General features: G+C 32.2%; 2 protein-coding genes across 2 annotated transcripts in view; both read right to left on the reverse strand.

Annotated features, from left to right (window-relative positions):
• The window catches only part of Taf2 (TATA-box binding protein associated factor 2), a 25,156-nt gene extending 15,384 nt beyond the window's left edge, over nt 1–9,772 (reverse strand). The window contains exons 1-16 of the mRNA XM_080164521.1: nt 9,681–9,772; nt 9,367–9,476; nt 8,400–8,480; nt 7,936–8,022; nt 7,306–7,393; nt 6,952–7,038; nt 6,577–6,668; nt 6,188–6,257; nt 4,944–5,078; nt 4,540–4,619; nt 4,077–4,149; nt 3,342–3,502; nt 2,909–3,020; nt 2,341–2,430; nt 1,551–1,687; nt 742–809 (exon numbers count right to left, since the gene is read on the reverse strand). Of these exons, the coding sequence (XP_080020647.1) occupies nt 742–809; nt 1,551–1,687; nt 2,341–2,430; nt 2,909–3,020; nt 3,342–3,502; nt 4,077–4,149; nt 4,540–4,619; nt 4,944–5,078; nt 6,188–6,257; nt 6,577–6,668; nt 6,952–7,038; nt 7,306–7,393; nt 7,936–8,022; nt 8,400–8,480; nt 9,367–9,464 (1,459 nt within the window). The 5' untranslated portion in view covers nt 9,465–9,476; nt 9,681–9,772. The remainder of the gene's footprint in view (nt 1–741; nt 810–1,550; nt 1,688–2,340; nt 2,431–2,908; nt 3,021–3,341; nt 3,503–4,076; nt 4,150–4,539; nt 4,620–4,943; nt 5,079–6,187; nt 6,258–6,576; nt 6,669–6,951; nt 7,039–7,305; nt 7,394–7,935; nt 8,023–8,399; nt 8,481–9,366; nt 9,477–9,680) is intronic.
• The window catches only part of Nf1 (neurofibromin 1), a 66,050-nt gene continuing 55,714 nt past the window's right edge, over nt 9,771–20,106 (reverse strand). Inside the window, exons 55-56 of the mRNA XM_080164507.1 lie at nt 13,066–13,287; nt 9,771–11,642 (exon numbers count right to left, since the gene is read on the reverse strand). Coding sequence (XP_080020633.1) covers nt 11,539–11,642; nt 13,066–13,287 — 326 coding nt within the window. The 3' untranslated portion in view covers nt 9,771–11,538. The remainder of the gene's footprint in view (nt 11,643–13,065; nt 13,288–20,106) is intronic.

Raw genomic sequence — 20,106 nt, forward strand, 5'->3', positions numbered from 1 at the left:
AAAAATCAACATTTTTAAAATGGACGTACGGACATTCTGATAATGATTATAGAGTTGCTACGCTTTCTAAATCGTACCCAACTACTACAGGAATCATCATGCAAAGTTTGAAATCGATAGGACAATTCTAACATGCCTAAATTAACGAATAAAAGCTATCTATCTCGGACGGACGGACGTACGGACGGACGGACCGACCCTAATTATAAAAAAGCTTCGCTTTTAAAAACTTTTGCCTTTACATTAAATCAATAAGAAACATCTAACACGTCTAAAGTAACGAAAAGAGCTAACCGTTACGGACGTACAAATGTGCGGGACCTAATTATAGGAAGGCTTTGCTCATAATAACTAATTATCTTAATATAATTTCTTTCTACAACGCACTAATCGGAATGAATTAACATTAAACAAGAATTAGATATAAAAAATGTAATGATTCAATTTACAAAATAATTTTCAAAATCAAAATATTCTGTCTGCTTGTTATTGTTTATCTTTTTGTTGACGCGCTAGTTTGCCGCGAGATTATGCATGATTTTGCGTGACGTCATTCATAATTGGTCCCCAAGATTGGTTAGAAACTGCTAAATTCTTGCATGTTCCCTTTAAGCCAGTCCCCAAAGTCTGAGACTCCTAAAAATTGAATATTCGATCCATTGTCCCCTCCCTTACTCCCTGCTTAACCCACATCATAATACTAGAGTAGCTATGCTACCAAACATTACTAAAGTATCCGTTCCTGTCTGGCGTTGGTGGCTAGGGCGAGAAGTTTGTTCAATACTTGTAACAGTTGCTGCTGACCCAACCTAATAAAATTATCATCCTTGTTAAATCTTTAAGAGATCTTAAGGGATAAGACAATGGAAGATAAATTGATATAAATTACGTATGATGATATAAAATTGTCCTTTTGTACAGATGAAATTATTGGTTGAAATGTACAAACACTAATAGTTTTGACGAATCAAAATTCAACCAAAGTACCAATAGTTTCTGTACCAACTAATGGGACAAAATAAATATCAAACTTTGGATACCAGTAAAATTTACAGCTCAATGTCCCATCTTTCCATGCAATCTTTATTTTCAAACAGATTATACAGAAAGTAGGACTTTAAAAGGGTCTTCATGAAATTTGATTAAATGGCCAAGAGCCTAACAAAACGTGTCTACTATATAAACATGTACTGAATTAGGTGAAAATATTGGTTAGGTAAGTTGACTTTAAAAAGCATATATCAACATTTTGTATGTAAATCTACAGTAAAATAAAAAAATATTTATAAATCAATCCATATATTAAAATAACAAGAACTGAGTCCGTCTCATATGTGGACCGAAGGATCTTGCTAACCGCTGAACCGAATGGTTCTCATTTACAGTGTAGTTTTTCATAGGTCCTGGGAAAGTTTATATCAATTTTGGGGGAGTAAACCACCACTTTCCCAAGAGAAATCGCCTCTAGATAAAAGTGACACCCCCCTCCCCCCAATTGTTTTTTGTAGGGGCGTAGCCTCTTATATGTAATAAACTGCGTTAGTATTTACCTATGTTCCAGCATTCGTATGACCAAATGTGATTTCTTATCCATAATTTCCAGGTACTCGGGTGAACAGGTTTGAATATTCTTTACAGGGAAGCAGAAGGCGTTTGTCTCTATCTCTGGGTTTCTACTCGCCTCTCCCTAGATAGATAGATAGCTAGATGGGTGGTTGGAAGGATAGATAGATGGATGGATAAATATATTAAACACTAAGGTAATAGATAGATAGTAAAAAAGGTAAAAATGTTCTTTACAGGAAAGCAAAAGGCGTTTGTCTCTATTTCAGGGTTTCTAGCTGAATAGCTACTTGGATCTGTAGATAGATAGATCGAAAGATTTATATATAGATGGACAGGTTTGAATATTCTTTACGGAAGCAAAAGACATTTCTATCTATGTTTATACTTGACTCTCCCTAGGATAGATAGGTAGATGGCTAGAAAGTTAGAAAAAAGATGGATAGGTCTTCCTGGAAAGCTACAATGATAAACTCCTAAATGATAGGCTTGGAGAGTTTGAGTAACAGATATGCGCTAATCCGCAAAAATGGATATAATATACGTGGATTATATTAACAGTGAAAATTTGTCGTAATTTATGGACATAATTTATTGGTCAGTTCGTTCGGTCGGTAAGAGGGCAAGAGATGGGGAAAAGGGGTGGTTGGAGGTATCGTTATTCTAGCCCGCTAAAAGCTTCACTTTATTGGAGAACATGACTATCTGGTGTAACATCCAAGTAATAATACATCCAATATCAATTTAAATTGAAAGTAAATAAAAAACTTAATTTACCTTAATAGTAACAATGCTAGCAGGTACTTGGGAAGAATCCAATATGATTCCTCCAATCTTGCTCTCATAACGAGTTACTTCATACATAGCCTAAAAATAACAAGCATTAGTTATAAAGTTAGTTTAAAAATATTGTTGTCCTATGAATCATTGTTCCAAAAATCAGATGAATAGGATAATTATGTAAAACACTAAACTGAAAAAAAATCAGCATGTTTATAAACGACGTACCTAATGACTTTCTGGTAAAGATCATAGATTTGCTACGCTTTCTAAGTCGTACTTTACTGTTACAGAAATCATCAACTAAATCTAAAGGATAATTCCTACATGCATAAACTTACGAAAAAAGCTAACAATTACGTACGTACGGCTTGGCTTTTAAAAATAGTTCTTAAATTATAAAAGGTCTTAAAATACAATTGGAAGATTTATAAACTGAAATGGAAGATTTAAAAAAAACAATTTAAGATACCACAAATGAACACATAAATGAAACATTCAAATGTTCAAACATTCAATTCAATATCTATAAAACGGCTTTCAAGGCTTTTATTAAAATTCTAACCTGATGTATCATATCTCTATATTCGTTGTTTCCAAATGTTTTTCTGACCCACAGTCCCATCAAATATTTGGGTATACCCCGCTTTATCCATCTGTCTGACCATTTCTCTGTACTAAAATATAAATCATGTTATTATTATCTATTATTATAAAAAGGACTAGGATTTTTGTGTGTCTTTTTGTAGCGAAGGAAACTCGCTAACCGCTGAGCCGATATGATTCTCCTTTACAATGTAGATTCTGATAGGTCCTGGTAAGGTTTATAACATCCCAATAGGGGGGGGGGGGAGGGTACTAAAATTTTCAAAATTAAAAAAAAAAATTTCTAAGAGGATAATACCAAATATTTTTATTAACTAAACTGGAAAGTGGAAGGTTGACTATGAATACAAATATTTATCTAATGTCCCCTCCCCTTCCTCCCTGAATCTAACCTGACATAAGCTCCAAAGAACTGTGTGGCCACAGCCTCTGTCAACAACTTCCTGGTCTCATACTGTGCGTCTATGACGGAGGTGGGGTGCAAGATGTTGGTGTTGATTAGGGACAGCGAGGAATAGCTGCACAGCCATGGATACAGCTCATCTACAAATACCTAAATATTTATTATTAATAGTTATTTATCGCATCGTATTATAGACAGCTTTTCGCAAATTAAAATAAAAAATTAAAGATCAAAATTAGTTGTGTTTGCCCTGAGGTGCTGGTATTAATTTTAGGATTTTTATGGCAATAATCGTGGAAAAAAACTGCAATTCTATGCAATACATGTTTTTTTTTCAACATAGGTTTGAACCGTTTCTAATCAAAAGGATATAAATCAGTTTCGACACCATACTGGAAAAAATCTTCCAGGGGAATTTTGCTGTCGTCAATAAGTTATTTTTTGGTCAATAAAGGGGATGGGCGTTATTGTTAGCCAGATAAAAGAAACATTTAATCAGGGTATGCGAGAATCTCACGTATTCTATATCCATTAATATTTACAAGGGACCTATTTTTTCTACAAGTCAAAATATCAATACTGTTTTGAAACGCAATCTTCTGTAAATTACAATTATTGGTTGAAAAGTTTTGTCACTAACAGTATGTAGCCTTTCCATCAAGGCGAATAATGGTACCCGTTACAGTCCAATGTCGCCTCCAATTAACAAAATCCAAAAGTTTACCTGTTTATAACAGTTGAAAGGAAACTGGCTGCCCAAAATAATTTCAAAATATTCAAAAACTTCGTACTGATATCTAAAGTTAATGGATATTCAAATTACTAGCTGTCTTAGATTCGGCTAACCACTAAACCGAATGGGTTCCTTTTTGGAGATAGAATTAAATTAAGTTTAATATTTTTTGACATTAAAAGGGTTAATTAATAGATAAAATTAAACCGACAAAATACAATAATTCAACTTGTTTTAAGTTACTCCTTCTGTTGTAGATTAAAACTATTGGTGGAAAAGTGTGGACAGACACTAAAGAATTCTTATCATTTAATCAATATCTAATAAAAGGAAGGACACAAATTTTTGAAGTCAACCAACAAGATAAGGTGTTCACAAAACTTTGCATACCGGTATATTTACAGTCCCACTCCCTCCTAGCATGATGTAGAGCTAGTATTAAATATGCCCTTTCCTGACTGTATTCTTGAGTACTGGCAGTAAGTGAGGTAGGCAGAAATGGATCATCTCGTTCATGTTCGGGTCAACATATATCTAAATAATATTAGTTTTATAGTAATCTATAATTCACTGTCTGCCCGTCAGTCGTTCAGTCCGTAAGGATCTGATGGAAAATATGGATTTTTTTACGCTGCTACTTAAAATTATCAGCTGATATTTTCAGTGAAGATTTCTATGACCTCCTTTCCGCTAGATTTCCTTTTTCTAGATTAATATTGTTTTCACCGTCTGTATGTCATGCTTAAAAAGATTTACTTAAGATTTTTAAAATATTCTTATACTGTAAAGCAAAATTCATAAGAACAAACAGGTAGACAAGAAGTAGACAAGAATTAAGTTATCTAATAATTTTTTTACCTGAAAAGGTCCAACGGCAAGGGCAATGTTAGGTGCAGCTGTAGGCGTGTTGACATGATAATGAAAAGTCTTTCTGCGCATGTCTGGAGTGTACACTGTGTCATACAGCTCTCCACAGGATACAGCTGTCATACCCTGAATTTAAAGTAATAATAAGTGACCACCATGTTTGGTGTGTAAACTGTATCATACAGCTCTCCACAGGATACAGCTGTCATACCCTGAATATTAAAGTAATAATAAGTGACCACCATGTTTGGTGTGTAAACTGTATCATACAGCTCTCCACAGGATACAGCTGTCATACCCTGAATTTAAAGTAATAATAAGTGACCACCATGTTTGGTGTGTACACTGTGTCATACAGCTCTCCACAGGATACAGCTGTCATACCCTGAATTTAAAGTAATAATAAGTGACCACCATGTTTGGTGTGTAAACTGTATCATACAGCTCTCCACAGGATACAGCTGTCATACCCTGAATATTAAAGTAATAATAAGTGACCACCATGTTTGGTGTGTAAACTGTATCATACAGCTCTCCACAGGATACAGCTGTCATACCCTGAATTTAAAGTAATAATAAGTGACCACCATGTTTGGTGTGTAAACTGTATCATACAGCTCTCCACAGGATACAGCTGTCATACCCTGAATATTAAAGTAATAATAAGTGACCACCATGTTTGGTGTGTAAACTGTATCATACAGCTCTCCACAGGATACAGCTGTCATACCCTGAATATTATAGTAATAATAAGTGACCACCATGTCTGGAGTGTAAACTGTATCATACAGCTCTCCACAGAATACAGCTGTCATACCCTGAATATTATTATAATAATAATAAGTAACCCCCATGTCTGGAGTGTACACTGTATCATAAAGCTCTCCACAAGATACAGCGGTCATACCCTGAATAGTATGGTAATAAGTCCTCTGATTGGCTGAGAAGAATATCATAATATTTTCTGATTGGCTAAAAAGAATTATATTAATATCCTCTGATTAGTTCAATGAATATCATACTATTCTCTGATTGGCTGAAAAGAATATCATATTATACTCTGATTGGCTAATAAGAATATCATGCTATCCTCTGATTAGCTGAAAAGAATTTGATGCTATTTTGTGATTGGCTAAAAAGAGTATTGCACTATTATCTTATTTGCTTGATATACTTTGATTAAATACAGTAAAATATTGATATAACCAGATTGGCTAAAAATTGGTAATTATTACCTCGTCTACAGTAAATTCTAGCTTCCAGGTACAAGGTTCACTAGTTGTATCTACACAGGGAAACCATAACCTGCAAAAAAGGACATACAGGTTTACTCCCAAAAACCAGAGATCTTCAAGGGCTAAGACATCAGATGATATGCTTATATACAACCCCAATGATGAAGAATAAAATTACCCTACTGTAGATTACTGGTTGGAAAGTTTGAACACTACAAGTTTGGAACCAACCAATCAAAATTCAATAAAAGAGCCAACGGTAATGATAATATGGTTATAAGCTTGGGATACCATAATAATTAACAGTCCATTGTCCTATCCCTCCCTTTGTAAAGCGAGTCATTTACAAATGATCTTTTAGTATTATACAAAATATCCATGAATCTTACCTTGCAGAATTTTCATGGCCAAAAGAATACATGTGAGCACTTCTCTCTGCCATTGTCCCATCCCCGTCAGGTATAACAAACTGGACTCCTCCCTAAATATTAATACATATGACTAGAATATTTCTACCATAGTTCTATCCCCGTCAGGTATAACAAACTGGACTCCTCCCTAAATATAAATACTAAGGACTAGAATATTTCTACCATAGTTTTATCTCTGTCAGATATAGCAAACTGGACTCCTCCCTAAATATAAATACTAAGGAATGGTATATTTTTGCAATACTTCAGTCATGATATATACCACAAACTAAACTCCCTAAAATGTGGATAAATGACTAGAATTTGGAAAAATTTAAAGTAAACAACACATACCTTAGGATCTTCTAAAGAGAACTCGACTCTGACCTTGAGAGGTTTGCCCTCCCCAATAATATTCTGGTTATGGGCCTCAGTGGGAATCTTTATCACAATAGATGTTAAAATAAAGTTTGTTGAATATTTGAATTAGGGGAAAGAAAAAGATGCAAACAAACACCTTAAAGAGCATAATGTTGTAGAATACATTTTTTCAATCAAAATTTAATAAAAGCCCCCAAAGCTGTTGAGCCAACGAATAATAAAACTCTAATATAAAACTTTGAGGACTAGTATATTGAACAGCCCAATGTCCCCTCGTTCCCTGATTGTAAAATTCCATTTATTTTATACTTTATCTAAAATCTATGCCTTGATGTTAATTTCTCCACCATTAAGATCTGGATCTACTAAGTTGCATCCAGCTAAATGATTCTCAGAAAAATAATCAAGGTCCCTCCTGAAACAAACTAGGTTTTAACTCTATAGGAATACTCTATCATTAAGGTCTAAGCTTAAAAGATTGCATACAGCTAAATGATTCTCAGAAAAGTAATCAAGGTCCCTCCTGAAATAAACTAGGTTTAAACTCTGTAGGAATACTCTATCATTAGGGTCTAAGCATACAAGATTGCATACGGCTAAATTATTCTCAGAAAAATAAGCAAGATCCCTCCTAAATTGTACTAGGTTTAAACTCTATAGGACAACTCCATCATTAACTTATCTCCTAAATTAAACAAAGTTTAAACTCAATGGGACAAATAAAAATTGAAGTCTCCTACGAACAAAAAAGGGTTACAACTTCAAAGGATATACCTACCTATCCAAATTCATAATTTATTTCATATTCTCGTAAATATATTATCACTAACCAAACTACTGCTTAAGTAATATTTAAAAATGTATTAGCATAAAACCCAATCTAAGAGTTAGTTGTCCATTAGCTGTTTTATTTATAATAATGGATATAAACAACTGAGCTGATCTAAATGTGCTTACCTCTCCTCCTGCTGCCTATTCTGGCAAACCTCGAGGGTTGGATCAAAATACTGGAATTGGCAATCTATGGCATTGTTAAGGCACACACTATTTATTATTTCATGGTCAAATCCACAAAAACTAATTTTAACACTAGAAAAAGAAGTAGGTACCTTCTGTCCTTCTGTAGATTAAAATTAATTGTTTAAAAATTTGAACATTGCTAGTTTGTACAAATTAATGAGGTACTAATGAAGGGTAGGTACAAAGTTTTCGAACCTACAAATGCATTTTTTAGCATGTTTTTTTGTAAAACTTTTGGTACTAGTATAATTTAAAGTCCAATGTCTTCTTCCTCCCTCAATTTTTTTGTTGAAAGATCACTAATATGTCCTTCCTCAACCCTTCACAATCCTAACTTCAGTTATATTTTGGACAATAATATTGATTACTTTAATAAAAATTTTGTGGATATGATCAAAAACCTGTAGATTCTGAGCTGTTTTGCATTAAGGCGAATATGCTTCAAATTATCTCTGGATGGGATCAGGGTGATTTCCACACACCTAAACACAAGAAAAATTTTAAAACTGGCCATTTTATTTCTACAGAGATATCTATAATACAAAGTAGAACGATGTCTGTCTGTTTGTTTGTTTGTTTGTCTGTCTGTCTGTTTGTAGCGAAGGATCTCGCTAACCACTGAACCGATCGGGTTCTCCTTAACAGGGTAGATTCTCATATGTCCCTGGAAGGCTTATAACTATTTTGGGGGAGGGTACCACCACCCTCCCTAGAGAAATTAAATTTTTTTAAAATTTCTCAATTTTAGAAAGAGAGTTCAACGAAAAACAAACATCAAACGTAATTTTTTTTACTTTTTCTTTTAAAATCTAAAATAAGAAATTGAATTATTAAATTCGACCCTCTCCTCCTCAAGTGCCCCTAGAGGCATCAAGGGGCGTAGCCGCTAGTTAATGTACAAGACAATGGACGAGAACTTTATGTATATCCACAATGATGAAAAACATAATTATCCATCCGTAGTGTCAATTACAATCATTGGTTGAAAAGTTTGAACACTACTATTTTGTAACCAAAATACCCTAAGTTTTTATACCAACGAATATAATAACGTGGTTCTTCAACTTGGGTACCAGTGTAATTTACAGTTCAATATCCCCCTAACCTTCCTGAATTTTGTAAACTTCAACGAAATATTGGATTATTTCGGTACCAACAAGACATTTGATTGTTGATATTCTATAGGTACATGTTTTTTCTTTATGATTCAGTAAAAGTTTTTAGTTTTAGCCACCTGAAATAAGTAAGGATTCTGAAGATGCAAGGCAAACAATATTTAAGGTTTTCTTTAAAAAATTAATATCTGACGGACGGGACGGACTGTTGAAAAATGGAGTAGCTTCGCTACGAAAAGGTTAAAACTCCTACCCAATAATAGATTTTGTTTGGAAGTTGATGCCAGTGAGGGACAGAATTTGATGGCTCACCCGGTAATGGCGGGTTGTCTCTTTCTCCTTCTTTGTCATCTTTGTTTAAGCCTGAAATAATTCAATAGTGATAGAATTGTAGTCAGTAAAAGCAATCCTCAAATATAAAATAAAACTAAAAAATCAATTCTAATTTGTTACCCCGCCATGCCTACAGCTCCTCGGGACTAAGAAAAATGGAACTAATATATTATAACTTTCATTTTAATATCCGCAGAAAGCTGTCTATAATACGTTGAAACAAACAACAATTACCTGTTTTATCAGCCTTGAAAAGAAATATGCTTCTTTCTACATATCAATGTCCATTGTGATCTCAATAACTACAACTACATCTTAATCTATAACAACAATTATAACATTTAGTGATAAATAGCAATAGTACTTTGGTATAAATAATCAATAATCATAATAATAATAATAATCTAAGCAACTAGAGTCAATTTTAAATAAAAATAATATAATAATAATATTAACAAAACAACAATATTTTTGATTTTATAATAACACTTTTGTAAAAAATACAGGTCTTTGAAATTTTGCTAAAAGTTAAATCATGCTAATTTGTATGAATTCAAAAATAAATAGTTTGATAGTTTGAAAGGTTGAAAGGTTGATTAAAAACTCTATTTCAGTGTTATTATAAATATCAATAAAAATAAATTGTTTTCAACGGAGCAGCCTTATTAATAAAATATCACAATTTTTAGTAAAAATAAAATAGAACTTTTTTGGTAAAATTTCCAAACTGTAAAATTATTCACCAAAAGAGACTTGTTAACAATTACAGTGCAGTTATTTCTATAGTTTTGTGCGATTTACACAGATATAGGGTAGAAAATATATAGAATTTTATTATAGACAGAAAGATATATAGACATCAATTATAATTCTTAATTTTTTCTTTGAATAAAAATATTTAATATGTTTTTAGCTGCCAAATAACATTTTAGCTGAAGTTACACGCTAGGGCTTATTTCCATAAAAAAACAAGTTTTTACTTTTTAAAGTCTAATTTTGGCATAATTTGTTAGAAATGCGTCCCCTTCCCATAAAAAATTTCCAGTATGGCTTCAAAACCAATGAATATCCACTGGATTAGAACCGGTTTTCAGCCATACTGAAAAATTATGTATAACGTCGTATTACAGATAATTTTCTACGATATTGGAAAAATTTGTTAGTCCCCTCGGGACTAACAAAACTGATTTTAAATCATATAATTTTTCATTTTGATATCCGCGGAAAGCTGTCCATAATACGATAAGATAAATTCCAATTTAAATTACATTACGCGAAATAACATTTAACATAACACATACATAACAAGGATGAGAACATTGTAAAAGGAATGCCAATGCAGGATTAAGGGTTTTTCAAAAATTTTCTTTTGATGTAGAGGTTTAGTCATTGTTTTTATTTTTTTTATGGAAGGATGAGGAAATTAAATAAGAATCTACGGTGGTTGATGTCAACTACTTTTTTATATGAGAAAGATGTTGTTTTAATAAGGAGTGTTGTATCTGTAGGTTATTTAGGAGATATCAACAGCAGTTGTTTGTTGTTGGAAAGGAGTGTTGTTGGCAACTTATCTGTAGGAAAGAAGAAAAATTTAGGATATTACAAAAGCAGTTGTTTTTGTATTAGAAAGGAGTGTTGTTAGCACACTTCTCTGTAAGAGTGCACAATACATAGCTATATAATATGTGAGGCTGTTGTGTTGTTGTATTAGAAAGGAGTGTTGTTGGCACACTCTTCTGTAGGAGAGCTCATAACTATGGATGTGAGCCTGTTGTGTTGTTGTATTAGAAAGGAGTGTTGTTGGCACACTTCTCTGTAGGAGAGCTCATAACTATGGATGTGAGCCTGTTGTGTTGTTGTATTAGAAAGGAGTGTTGTTGGCACACTTCTCTGTAGGAGAGCTCATAACTATGGATGTGAGCCTGTTGTGTTGTTGTATTAGAAAGGAGTGTTGTTGGCACACTTCTCTGTAGGAGAGCTCATAACTATGGATGTGAGCCTGTTGTGTTGTTGTATTAGAAAGGAGTGTTGTTGGCACACTTCTCTGTAGGAGAGCTCATAGCTATGGATGTGGAGCTGTTGTGTTGTTGTATTAGAAAGGAGTGTTGTTGGCACACTTCTCTGTAGGAGAGCTCATAGCTATAGATGTTAGGCTGCTGCTTAGTTTGATGTTGTTGCTCATATTCACGGAGGACACTAAAAAACATATTGATAACAAAATATTCAGGGATTTAAGGGGATAAAGGAATCGCCAATATTTTCATGTACATTTCCGCTAATAATACATAAAATTACCCTTTAGTGGTTGAACAGTTTAGACACTCGACTTAATGAACTAAACTATCAAAATTCAAAGTTGTTAAGCCAGCAAATAAGAAACGTTATTATAAAACATTAGGGACTAGACTAGTGTAATAAACAGCCCCATGTCCCTTCCCTAATTGCAAATATTAATCATATCCTATCATTTAAAGTAGTTAGGTTTTTGTAAGATGGAGATTTCAATAACTAATAAACTGATTGAGTTCTCCTTTTTTAGAGAAACATCCATAAGCCCTTGGATGGTTTTGGGCTTTATTATTTTAGATTTAAGTTTAGGAGCTTGTTTGAGGCTTTTTTTTGCTCTTTGATAATCCATCTAAAGAGTCCCTAGATATTAGAAGGGAAAACGGGTGATAGGTTGTTTTTAAATGCTAATATTTGGGACAATTTCGTATCCCTCAAAAAATGATTGAATATTAAACAGTTGCTATCAGCAACTTGGTTTATATTGTAAATGTTTTATTATTAATGTTTATTCTTTTTCCTTCTCTAACAAAAACGTTTTGCTTTTAATTCAATTAACAATAAGAAAAAAAAAATTGACATATATAAAACCTTATAAAATATACCTAACTATTTAATTAAATCTTATGAAACTCAGTTAAATTGCTTTTATCTTCAATTTTATTTTTTTTAGGGAACATCTAGCGGTTGAAAGTTGAACTACATGCAATAAAATACATCACGCCACTAGAGAGTGTTACTACGTTCGTCGAATTCCCCGGGCCTTCAGGAAGCTTAATTGTAAAGGAGAGACATATTGGTTCAGCGGTAAAGCAAGATATAAGCTGTAGATAGAACATCCTATTACTTTTACATAAAGACTAGTGTCTTCGGCCTTAGACGCACTAGACGGAAGCGGGAAATCTTTTTACAGTGGAGATTTCTCTTATAAGTCCACCCCCACCCCCATTTGTCCTTCCCTGAACAGGAATCTTAACTGTAAAGAAGAACCTTATCGGTTCAGAGATTAGCGAGATCCTCCTCTACACACAGATATAAGACAGACATTCTGTTACTTTAAAATATTAAATAATTATAATAATTAAGTGATCTAAAGGGATAAGACAATGGCCAATAAATTTATTTATATCCCCAATGATGATACACAAAACTACCCTTCTGTAGATTAAAATTAGCAGTTGTAACAACACTCAACTTAATGAATCAAGATTCAAAATTCACTTAAGTCCCCAAAGTTGTTAGGCCAACAAATAAGGAAACGTTGATATAAAACCTTGGCGACTAGTGTAATAATAAACAGCCCATTGTCCCCTCTTTCTCTGATTATAATTACCTGACAACATGCTGGGGTACTGCGGCAGCTCCTGGTCATTCTCATCCCGTGGCAGCCAGGTCTCCACCAGCGCCTCCAGGCAGTTCATAAACAGGTCTACGTTCTCCGCGTTGCAATTCGACTTGGTGAAGGGGCCGGCGAACCGCCACAGCCCGCCGAAGCCGCAGCTCTGCAGGAAATGCAGCTGCTGCTGAGATGTGTCCTCGCATTTGATCATGTTTTCTAAACAACAATATTTTTCAGGGATCTTAAGGGATAAGACAATTTGAGTTAAATTGATGTAATATCCCCAATGTTGAAAACAAAATTATCCCCTCTGGAGGTCAAAATTATCGGTGGAAAAGTAAGGACACTGCTACATTTTGATACAATATTAGCTACAATATTAGACAAATAAGTTTTACTGACAGTATTTTCCTAACAGAAGTCAGTTAAAATGGTCGAACATCGAAATTATAGATAAAAAATTACTTTCTAATTCTACTTTGGTTAAAATTTGTTTTAAAAAATACTCTTCCAGTGAATGCTGTATTAATAATCAGGATTACAAAATTCTACCACTTTTCTGCAATAAACATTTTTCCCTTCTGTAACTTAGAATTGTTGGAGGAAAAGTTTGATGTCTCATGGTTTGTAACTTTGTACAATCTAATCAAAATTTACTGGATGTCCTTTTTAGGGGGGTGATATTTTTTTCCAGGTGCGATTTCTCTTCGGAGGATGGGGGTACCATTCCCAAAAATATGGTTATCCAGGATCTATATGAAGCTGCACTGTAAAAGAGAAATCCTTCGATACAGACAAACAGATTTTATTTCATTCAATTAAGATAGGATAGGTAATCCCATAAAAGACAGTGACAACTGCATGAATAAACACACAAACGTGAACCGTATGTACGAATTATATAGGTTGTGTCGTGCAAAATCCACGACCATTCAAAAATAATTATCTATGATGTAATATGTTATTGGTCTTAAACAGAATTTTAATTAAGTATTACATTTTTCTGTACATTAAAACAAACTTAGGAAAGACAACTCACTTATTATATTAATGCACAATTTCAAATAACACGTAGCGTTTAATACTAAAAAAATAGATAATTAAGTCACCTAGCGGACAAATTTAAAACTATATAATATAGAAAGTCAACTTATGTATACCCCTTCTGTAATTTAGAATTATTGGGAGAAAAGTTTGGACGCTCGTGGTTTGTATATTTGTACAGTCTAATCAAAATTTACTAGGTGTCCTTGAAAATCTACCCCAACTAATAAGAAAAGGTTATTTAAACTGCTAAGCCCCTAGAGTTTTATAGTGGCACTTGAGGTGGATTTATCCCCCCCCCGCATTTATTTTATATAAAACTGAAGAAAAAAAATTGGACAGGGGTAATCGTTAAATCCCATTTTCAATCAAAGTATTTATATACCTTCCCAGGATCTATAAGAGGCAAACCATATCAATTCAGCGGTTACAGAGATCCTTTGGTACAGACAGAGAGACACACAGATCCTATTGATTAAGTATAAGAAAGATGGTCTCTTAAAAGACAGAAACCACTGCAAAAATGCTTGTCGTCAACGACGTCAATAGTTAGCTGTACTTGAAGCACGAACATTCAAAAAAACATTATCTAACATGTAATATGTTAAAATTGGTCTTAAAGCAGAATTAGAATTACGTATAAATAATTCATAATATTAAAATAATATTAAGCAAGACAACTAACTTATCACATCGATAAACATTTCTTTTAATCAAAATTCCCCTACTACTAAATTTAAATAGAGAATTGATTCATCTAGCGGACAAATTAAGAACTATATAATATAGAAAGTCAACTTATGTATACCTCTTCTGTAATTTAGAATTATTGGGAGAAAAGTTTGGACGCTGGTGGTTTGTATGTTTGTACAATCTAATCAAAATTTACTAGGTGTCTTTGAAAATCTAACAGGCCCAACTAATGAGAAAAGGTTATTTTAACTGCTAAGCCCCTACAGTTTTCTAGTGGCACTTGAGGTGGATTTATCCCCCCCCCCCGCATTTAATTTATATAAAAGTGAGAAGAAAAAAAATTGGACAGGGGTAATCGTAAAAACCCATTTTCAATCAAAGTATTTATATACCTTCCCAGGATCTTTAAGAGGCAAACCATATCAGTTCAGCGGTTACAGAGATCCTTTGGTACAGACAGAGAGACACACAGATCCTATTAATTAAGTATAAAAAGATGGTCCCTTAAAAGACAGAAACCACTAAAAAAAATGTCAATACGGTATAAGTAATTTGTACAGAATGTACGAATATTCAAAAACAGTATCTAACATGTAATATGTTAAAATTGGTCTTAAAGCAGATTTAGAATTACGTATAAATAATTCATAATATTAAAATAATATTAAGCAAGACAACTAACTTATCACATCGATAAACATTTCCTTAAATCAAAATTCCCCTACTACTAAATTTAAATAGAGAATTGAGTCACCTAGCGGACAAATTTATAACTACATAAAATTGAAAGTCAACTTGTGTTTTTCCCATTAAGTAGTTTTAAATTATGGGTAGAAATGTTCAGACACAGAAGGTTTGTAACTTGGTAAAATCTAATAGAAATTTAGTAATTGGTTTTTTTGAGCAACTGAATAAGAAAAAGTGAATTAAAACTTTGGGGATCACTGTCCAATGCCCCCTTCCCTCCCTCTGGCAGACATGAAACTTAGGGATTTAAAGGGATAAGACAATGGTCGATAAATTGATGTACATTCCCAATAATGATAACCAAAGTTATCCACTTCTGTAGATTACAATAAGTGGTTGAAACGTTTAAACACCAACCAATAAAAAATCAGTGAAAGTCTCCAAAGTTGTTAAGCCAACGAATAAAAATATGTTATTGTAAAACTTTGAAGACTAGTATAAAAATAGCCCTTTGTCCCCTCACTCTCTTCTAAAACTGCTTTAGCATTAAAAATGGCCCCTTAAAAGCCAAAAATCACTGCAAATAAAACTTATTAAACAATATTTTAAAAATTATACAATATTTATCATATAATATGTTATAATTCCTCATTAGCAGAATTGGGATTAGGTATGAAAATATTCATAATGTAAAAATAAACTTAAGATACACAACGAACTTCTCATATTAATATTCCATTTAAAATAGCAAGTTGCGTTAAATACTAAATCTAAAATAGAGAATTGAGTCACCTGGCTGATAAATTTAGAACTATATAATATAACAAGGATGACAACATCCATAAGTAGCGAAGCACAAAAATTGTGGATGGGAATACGTAGAAAAAATTTCGAAAATCGGATCATAAACGCCAAAGATATGGGGAAAAATGTAAAAATATAAAAATAGCCAAAAACCTGCCAATAACATAACTAGCCAAAAACAAAAATTGGAAAAAGTGCATCTTCAGTAAAAGGTCTAGTATTACCCCCTCTGTAGTTTAGAATTATTGGGAGAAAAGTTCGGACGCTGGTGGTTGTTTGTACCTTTGTTCAATCTAATCAAAATTCACTGGGTGTCCTTGAAAATTAAGGCCAACGAATGAGAAAAAGTCTAAAGTAGCTACTAAGCCCATAGAGGCCTGTAGGCGCACTTGAGGTGGTGGGGGATAAATTCGCCATTCCTCCTCCCCCAATTTATTTTAATAAAAATTTATCTTCCCCATTTTCAGTCAAAATAGTATTAACCTTCCCAAGATCTATAAGAAGTTACACTGAACTGTTAAAGGAAAAACATATCAGTTTAGCGGTTACAGAGATCCTTCAATACAGACAAAGAGACAAACAGATTATATATGTTACTATTATATAAGGAAGATGGTCCCTTTAAAGAAGGAAACCAGTACAAAAATGGACGTCTTTAGCGACGCATTACACATTATCTATCTTGTACTTTAAATATTACCATTCAAAAATATTAATTTATCATGTAATAAGTTAGAATTACTCTTATAAAGAATTTGAATTAAGTATGAAATTGTTCATAATATTAAAAAAAAAACTCAAGAAAAACAACAAACTTAACATATCAATAGACATTTTCTTATAGCACATTGCGCCTACTACTAAATTTAAATTCAGAATGGAATCACCTAGCGGATAAATTTAGAATTATATAATATAAAAAGTCAACTTATGTATTACCCCCTATGTAATTTAAAATTATTGGGGGAAAAGTTTCGACACTGGTGGTTTGTATCTTTGTACAATTTAATCAAAACTTACTAGGTGTCATTGAAAATTTAAGCCAACATATAAAAAAAAGTTATTTAATTAAACTTTAGGTATCATTGTATATTTTACTCCAATGTCCCCTTCTACCATCTGTTAAACTTTGGGGATCACTATAAATCACACTCTATTGCCCACTTCCTCCCTCTGGGCCCTGGCATGAATCAAAGATGGTCCCTTAAAAGACAGAAACCACTATAAAAATTTGAAAAATTTATTTAAGGTGTTATTAGGGTGCAAGATCCATGAAAATTTTCAACATCTTCTATATCATATAATATGTTTTAAGTGCTCTTAAGAAGAATTTATAATTAAGTATGAAATTATTCATAATATTAAAAAAAACTCAAGAAATACAACAAACTTATTATAGCAATAGACATTTTCTTTTAGCACGTAGTGTTAACTACTAAATTTAAAATACATAATTGAGTCACCTAGCGGACAAATTAAGAACTATATAAAATAAAAAGTCAACTTATGTATTACCCCCTCTGTAATCTAGAATTATTGGGGGGAAATTTTGGACACTTTTGGGGTAGGTTTCTGGTAAAATTCGTACAGGTTATGTGTTATAAGTTTAAAACAGTGGTAGAATGATAAAAATTTGTTAACTTTTTTTAAAAAAATTTTGTCCATAGTTCTTTTCAATAAGAAATACACATGTCTAGTGAATATTATCGTTCTACTTCTATTTTTAAGCCTTAAAACACACCTTTACGGATTCTACTAGAAACCTACCCCTCTCTTTATAAAAATTTACTAAGTGTCCTTGAAAATTTAAGCCAACGTATGAGAAAAAAGTTATTTAAAACTTTAGATATCATTGTATATTTTACTCCAATGTCCCCTTCTACCATCTGTTAAACTTTGGGGATCACTATAAATCACACTCTATTGCCCACTCCCTCCCTCTGGGCCCTGGCATGAATCAAAGATGGTCCCTTAAAAGACAGAAACCACTGCAAACAAATTAAAATAAATTTTATTAAAGTTCGTGCAAGATGTACGAAAATTTTCAAATTCTTCTATATCATATAATATATTTTAATTGCTCTTAAAAAGTATTTGTATTTAAGTATGAAAATATTCATAATATTAAAAAAAATCAAGAAATACAACAAACTAATTATAGCAATAGACATTTTTATATAGCACGTAGCGTTAACTACTAAATTTAAAATACATAATTGAGTCACCTAGCGGACAAATTAAGAACTATATAAAATAAAAAAGTCAACTTATGTATTACCCCCTCTGTAATCTAGAATTATTTGGGGGAAATTTTGGACACTTTGTACTTAATCAAAATTTACTAGGTGTCCTTGAAAATTTAAGCCAACGTATGAGAAAAAAGTTAAATACAACTTTAGGTATCATTGTAAATTATACTCCAATGTCCCCTTCTACCATCTGTTAAACTTAGGGGATCACTATATATCAAACTCTATTGCCCACTCCCTCCCTCTGGGCCCTGGCATGAATCAAAGATGGTCCCTTAAAAGACAGAAACCACTGCAAAAAATTGAAATAAATTATATTAAGTTGTTACTGTGCAAGATGTATGAAAATTTTCAATATCTTCTATATCATATAATATGTTTTAATTGCTCTTAAGAAGAATTTATAATTAAGTATAAAATTATTCATAATATTAAAAAAAACTCAAGAAATACAACAAACTTATTATAGCAATAGACATTTTCTTTTAGCACGTAGTGTTAACTACTGAATTTGAAATACATAATTGAGTCACCTAGCGGACAAATTAAGAACTATATAAAATAAAAAAGTCAGCTTATGTATTACAACCCTCTGTAATTTAAAATTATTGGGGGGAAAAGTTTGGACACTTTGTACAATCTAATCAAAATTTACTAGGTGTCATTGAAAATTTAAGCCAACATATGAGAAAAAAGTTATTTAAAACTTTAGGTATCATTGTATATTATACTCCAATGTCCCCTTCTACCATCTGTTAAACTTTGGGAATCACTATAAATAAAACTCTATTGCCCACTCCCTACCTCAGGCATGAATCAAAGGTGGTCCCTTAATAGACAGAAACCACTGCAAAAAAAATTTAAATAAATTATATTGAAGTTCGTGCAAGATGTACGAAAATTTTCAAATTATTCTATATCATATAATATATTTTAATTGCTCTTAAAAAGTATTTGTATTTAAGTATGAAAATATTCATAATATTAAAAAAAAAACTCAAGAAATACAACAAACTTATTATAGCAATAGACATTTTCTTTTAGCACGTAGTGTTAACTACTGAATTTAAAATACATAATTGAGTCACCTAGCGGACAAATTAAGAACTATATAAAATAAAAAAGTCAACTTATGTATTACCCCCTCTGTAATCTAGAATTATTTGGGGGAAATTTTGGACACTTTGTACTTAATCAAAATTTACTAGGTGTCCTTGAAAATTTAAGCCAATGCAACGTATGAGAAAAAAGTTAAATAAAACAATAGAATTATGAGAGAAGAAGAATATTGTATAGTAAAACAATTTGTCGCAATTAAAAAAGAACTTTTAGATAGTTTTTAAAAAGAATTTATCATCGTTTATTCAGTATTAACTAAACTATATTATGAGATTTTTTTTGTAATTTAAATATTTTTTAAACATTACAAAAAAATATTGCACGTTACTTTATTATTATTATTTTTACTTTATATGAGAAAATTAAGACTACAATATTATCTTTAAAAAAGATACCAAATAATTGTTTTTTAAAACTGGTATATCATATGTTAACTACC

This window comes from Acartia tonsa, chromosome 6 (assembly GCF_053477335.1).
Source record: "Acartia tonsa isolate MP-2025a chromosome 6, ASM5347733v1, whole genome shotgun sequence".
Classification (NCBI taxonomy): Eukaryota; Metazoa; Arthropoda; class Copepoda; order Calanoida; family Acartiidae; genus Acartia; species Acartia tonsa.